The sequence below is a fragment of the Oncorhynchus kisutch genome, linkage group LG27, assembly GCF_002021735.2.
Source record: "Oncorhynchus kisutch isolate 150728-3 linkage group LG27, Okis_V2, whole genome shotgun sequence".
Classification (NCBI taxonomy): domain Eukaryota; kingdom Metazoa; phylum Chordata; class Actinopteri; order Salmoniformes; family Salmonidae; genus Oncorhynchus; species Oncorhynchus kisutch.
In genome coordinates, this window is record NC_034200.2 from 41,521,875 (window position 1) to 41,527,959 (window position 6,085).

General features: G+C 48.2%; 1 protein-coding gene across 1 annotated transcript in view; it reads left to right on the top strand.

Moving 5' to 3' along the window:
* Positions 1–6,085, top strand: part of LOC109886356 (macrophage mannose receptor 1-like) — a 91,814-nt gene that overhangs the window by 9,534 nt on the left and 76,195 nt on the right. Inside the window, exons 5-6 of the mRNA XM_031806765.1 lie at positions 132–245; positions 3,593–3,732. Of these exons, the coding sequence (XP_031662625.1) occupies positions 132–245; positions 3,593–3,732 (254 nt within the window). The remainder of the gene's footprint in view (positions 1–131; positions 246–3,592; positions 3,733–6,085) is intronic.

Genomic DNA, 6,085 nt, shown 5'->3' on the forward strand with positions numbered 1-6,085 from the left:
TTATCTTATTCACACACACACACACACACACACACCACACACACCACACACACACACACACACACCACACACACACACACACACCACACACACACACACACACACACACACACACACACACACACACACAGGCCTGTGTGGTAGGCTGCATGTGCCGCTGTGGACGGGGCTGAATGCTCTGAAACAGGACAGTGGGTGGCAGTGGATCAGTGGAAAGCCTCTCCGCTACTTCCGCTGGGACTCTGGTGAGTCCTCACCTTCACACTATGCCCTTCATGCTGCACTACTCTGGACCAGGGTCAGGTAGTTACACTATAGAGGGGGAAAGGACCAGGGTCAGTTACACTATATAGGGGGAAAGGACCAGGGTCAGTTAGTTACACTATAGAGGGGAAAAGGACCAGGGTCAGTTAGTTACACTATATAGGGGAAAAGGACCAGGGTCAGTTAGTTACACTATAGAGGGGTAAAGGACCAGGGTCAGTTAGTTACACTATAGAGGGGAAAAGGACCAGGGTCAGTTACACTATAGAGGGGAAAAGGACCAGGGTCAGTTGGTTACACTATATAGGGGAAAAGGACCAGGGTCAGTTAGTTACACTATATAGGGGAAAAGGACCAGGGTCAGTTAGTTTACACTGTAGAGGGGTAAAGGACCAGGGTCAGTTAGTTACACTATAGAGGGGAAAAGGACCAGGGTCAGTTAGTTACACTATAGAGGGGAAAAGGACCAGGGTCAGTTAGTTACACTATAGAGGGGAAATGGACCAGGGTCAGTTACACTATAGAGGGGAAAAGGACCAGGGTCAGTTACACTATATAGGGGAAAAGGACCAGGGTCAGTTAGTTACACTATAGAGGGGAAAAGGACCAGGGTCAGTTAGTTACACTATAGAGGGGAAAAGGACCAGGGTCAGTTAGTTACACTATAGAGGGGAAAAGGACCAGGGTCAGTTACACTATAGAGGGGAAATGGACCAGGGTAGGTTAGTTACACTATAGAGGGGTAAAGGACCAGGGTTAGTTAGTTACACTATAGAGGGGAAACGGACCAGGGTCAGTTACACTATAGAGGGGAAAAGGACCAGGGTCAGTTAGTTACACTATAGAGGGGAAAAGGACCAGGATCAGTTACACTATAGAGGGGAAAAGGACCAGGGTCAGTTAGTTACACTATAGAGGGGAAAAGGACCAGGGTCAGTTCGTTACACTATAGAGGGGAAAAGGACCAGGGTCAGTTACACTATAGAGGGGGAAAGGACCAGGGTCAGTTAGTTACACTATAGAGGGGAAAAGGACCAGGGTCAGTTAGTTACACTATAGAGGGGAAAAGGACCAGGGTCAGTTAGTTACACTATAGAGGGGAAAAGGACCAGGGTCAGTTAGTTACACTATAGAGGGGAAAAGGACCAGGGTCAGTTAGTTACACTATAGAGGGGAAAAGGACCAGGGTCAGTTAGTTACACTATAGAGGGGAAACGGACCAGGGTCAGTTACACTATAGAGGGGAAAAGGACCAGGGTCAGTTAGTTACACTAAAGAGGGCAAAAAGGACCAGGGTCAGTTAGTTACACTATAGAGGGGAAAAGGACCAGGGTCAGTTACACTATAGAGGGGAAAAGGACCAGGGTCAGTAACACTATAGAGGGGAAAAGGACCAGGGTCAGTAACACTATATAGGGGGAAAGGACCAGGGTCAGTTAGTTACACTATAGAGGGGAAAAGGACCAGGGTCAGTTACACTATAGAGGGGAAAAGGACCAGGGTCAGTTACACTATAGAGGGGAAAAGGACCAGGGTCAGTTAGTTACACTATAGAGGGGAAAGGGACCAGGGTCAGTTACACTATAGAGGGGAAAAGGACCAGGGTCAGTTACACCATAGAGGGGAAAAGGACCAGGGTCAGTTACACTATAGAGGGGAAAAGGACCAGGGTCAGTTACACTATAGAGGGGAAAAGGACCAGGGTCAGTTACACTATAGAGGAGAAAAGGACCAGGGTCAGTTACACTATAGAGGGGAAAAGGACCAGGGTCAGTTAGTTACACTATAGAGGGGAAAAGGACCAGGGTCAGTTACACTATAGAGGGGTAAAGGACCAGGGACAGTTAGTTACACTATAGAGGGAAAAGGACCAGGGTCAGTTAGTTACACTATAGAGGGGTAAAGGACCAGGGTCAGTTAGTTACACTATAGAGGGGAACAGGACCAGGGTCAGTAACACTATAGAGGGGAACAGGACCAGGGTCAGTTAGTTACACTATAGAGGGGAAAAGGACCAGCGTCAGTTAGTTACACTATAGAGAGGAAAAGGACCAGGGTCAGTTAGTTACACTATAGAGGGGTAAAGGACCAGGGTCAGTTAGTTACACTATAGAGGGGAAAAGGACCAGGGTCCGTTAGTTACACTATAGAGGGGAAAAGGACCAGGGTCAGTTAGTTACACTATAGAGGGGAAAAGGACCAGGGTCAGTTAGTTACACTATAGAGGGGTAAAGGACCAGGGTTAGTTACACTATAGAGGGGAAAATGTTAGTCTTCAGTTGTAGCGATATAGCTGTTAGTCTTCAGGTGTAGTGATATAGTTGTTAGTCTTCAGTTGTAGTGATATAGTTGCTGTCTTCAGATGTAGTGATATAGCTGTTAGTCTTCAGATCTAGTGATATAGTTGTTGTTGTTAGTCTTCAGTTGTAGTGATATAGTTGTTAGTCTTCAGATGTAGGGATATAGCTGTTAGTCTTCAGATGTAGTGATATAGCTGTTAGTCTTCAGTTGTAGTGATATAGTTGTTAGTCTTCAGATGTAGGGATATAGCTGTTAGTCTTCAGTTGTAGTGATATAGTTGTTAGTCTTCAGATGTAGGGATATAGCTGTTAGTCTTCAGTTGTAGTGATATAGTTGTTAGTCTTCAGATGTAGGGATATAGCTGTTAGTCTTCAGATGTAGTGATATAGCTGTTAGTCTTCAGATGTAGGTATATAGCTGTTAGTCTTCAGATGTAGTGATATAGCTGTTAGTCTTCAGTTGTAGTGATATAGTTGTTAGTCTTCAGATGTAGGGATATAGCTGTTAGTCTTCAGATGTAGTGATATAGCTGTTAGTCTTCAGATCTAGTGATATAGTTGTTAGTCTTCAGATGTAGTGATATAGTTGTTAGTCTTCAGATTTAGTGATATAGTTGTTGTTATTAGTCTTCAGTTGTAGTGATATAGTTGTTGTTGTTAGTCTTCAGATGTACTGATATAGTTGTTAGTCTTCAGTTGTAGTGATATAGCTGTTAGTCTTCAGATGTACTGATATAGCTGTTGTTGTTAGTCTTTAGTTGTAGTGATATAGATGTTAGTCTTCAGTTGTAGCGATATAGCTGTTAGTCTTCAGGTGTAGTGGTATAGTTGTTAGTCTTCAGTTGTAGTGATATAGTTGTTAGTCTTCAGATCTAGTGATATAGTTGTTAGTCTTCAGATCTAGTGATATAGATGTTAGTCTTCAGATCTAGTGATATAGATGTTAGTCTACAGTTGTAGTGATATAGATGTTGTTGTTAGTCTTGAGTTGTAGTGATATAGTTGTTGTTGTTGTTGTTTGTGTGTAGGTCATCCTCTCTCTGATCCTGGTCATATCTGTGGACTAGTCGACCCAGGTCAGCAGTCCTACTGGCAGAGCTCCCTGTGCTCCAAGAAACACCCCCTAACCCTTACACCCCGTAACCTAGGCCCTAACTCTAACACCCCCTAACCCTAACACCCCTTAACCTTGGTCCTAGCAGTACACCCCCTAAACCCTAACACCCCCTAACCCTATCACCCTGTAACCCTCACACCCCCTAACCCTGACACACCCTAACCCTAACACCCCCTAACCCTAACACACCCTAACCCTAACACCCCCTAACCCTAACACCCCCTAACACACCCTAACCCTAACAACCCCTAACCTTGGCCCTAACCCTAACACCCCTATCCTTGGCCCTAACCCTAACATCCCCTAACCTTGGCCCTAACCCTAACACCCCCTAACCCTAACACCCCAAAACCCTAACACCCCTTTACCCTAACACCCCATAACCTTGGCCCTAACACTAACACCCCCTAACCCTAACACCCCCTAACCCTAACACCCCCTAACCTTGGCCCTAACCCTAACACCCCCTAAACCTTGGCCCTAACCCTAACACCCCCTAACCCTAACACCCCGTAACCCTAACACCCACTTACCCTAACACCCCCTAACCTTGGCCCTAACTCTAACACCCCCTAACCCTAACACCCCTTAACTTTGGTCCTAGCAGTACAACCCCCCTAACCCTAACACCCCCTACCTAACCCCTAACACCCCCTAAACCCTCACACCCCCCTAAACCCAACACCCCTAACTCTAACACCCCCTAACCCTTACACCCCCTAACCATGCCCTAACCCTAACACCCCCTAACCTTGGCCCTAACCCTAACACCCCCAAACCCTAACACCCCCTTACCCTAACACCCCTTAACTTTGGCCCTAACCCTAACACCCCCTAACCTTGGCCCCTAACTCTAACACCCCATAACCCTTACACCCCCTAACCATGGCCCTAACCCTAACACCCCCTAACCTTGGCCCTAACCCTAACATCCCCTAACCTTGGCCCTAACCCTCACACCCCCTAACCATGGCCCTAACCCTAACACCCCCTAACCTTGGCCCTAACCCTAACACCCCCTAAACCTTGGCCCTAACCCTACATCCCCTAACCTTGGCCCTAACCCTAACACCCCCTAACCGTGCCCTAACCCCTAACCCTCACACCACCTAACCCTAACACCCCCTAACTCTAACACCCCCTAACCCTTACACCCCCTACCCTAACACCCCCTAAAATTGGCCCTAACCCTAACACCCCCTAACCCTAACACCCCCTAACCCTTATACCCCCTAACCCTAACACCCCCTAACCCTAACACCCCCTAACCTTGGCCCCAACCCTAACACCCCCTAACCTTGGCCCTAAACCTTACACCCCCCTAACCTTGGCCCTAACCCTAACACCCCTAACCCTTATACCCCCTAACCCTAACACCCCCTAACCTTACACCCCCTATCCATGGCCCTAACCCTAACACCCCCTAACCTTGGCCCTAACCCTAACACCCCCTAATCCTAGCACCCCCTTACCCTAACACCCCCTAACTTTGGCCCTAACCCTAACACCCCCTAACCTTGGCCTTAACCCTTATACCCCCTAACCTTTGGCCCCTAAACCTTACACCCCCTAACCCTAACACCCCCTAACTTTGGCCCTAACCCTAACACCCCCTAACCCTAACCCTTACACCCTTACACCCCCTAACCTTGGCCCTAACTCTAACACCCCCTAACCCTAACACCCCTTAACCTTGGTCCTAGGCAGTACACCCCCTAAACCCTAACACCCCCTAACCCTTAACACCCTGTAACCCCACACCCCCTAACCCTGACACACCCTAACCCTAACACCCCCTAACCCTACCCCTAACACACCCTAACCCTAACACCCCCTAACCCTAACACCACCCTAACACACCCATAACCCTAACAACCCCTAACCTTGGCCCTAACCCTAACACCCCCTATCCTTGGCCTAACCCTAACATCCCCTAACCTTTGGCCGACCCTACACCACTAACACCCCCCTAACCCTAACACCCCAAACCCTAACACCCCCTACCCTAACACCCCCTACTTGGCCCTAACCCTAACACCCCCTAACCTTGGCCTTAACCCTTATACCCCTAACCTTGGCCCCGCTAAACCTGTACACCCCTGTAACCCTATACACCACCTAACTTTGGGCCCTAACCATAACACCCTTAACCCTAACCTGGCCACCCCCTAACCTTACACCCACCCCCTAACCCTAACACCCCCTAACCCTAACACCCCCTAACCCTAACACCCCCTAAACTTGGCCCAACCCTAACACCACCCCCCCCTAACCTTGGCCTAAACCTTAACACCCCCTAACCCTAACACCCCCTAAAATTGGCCCTAACCCTAAAACCCCTAACCCCTAAACACCCCCTAACCTTATACCCCTAACCCTAAACACCCCCTAACCCTAACACCCC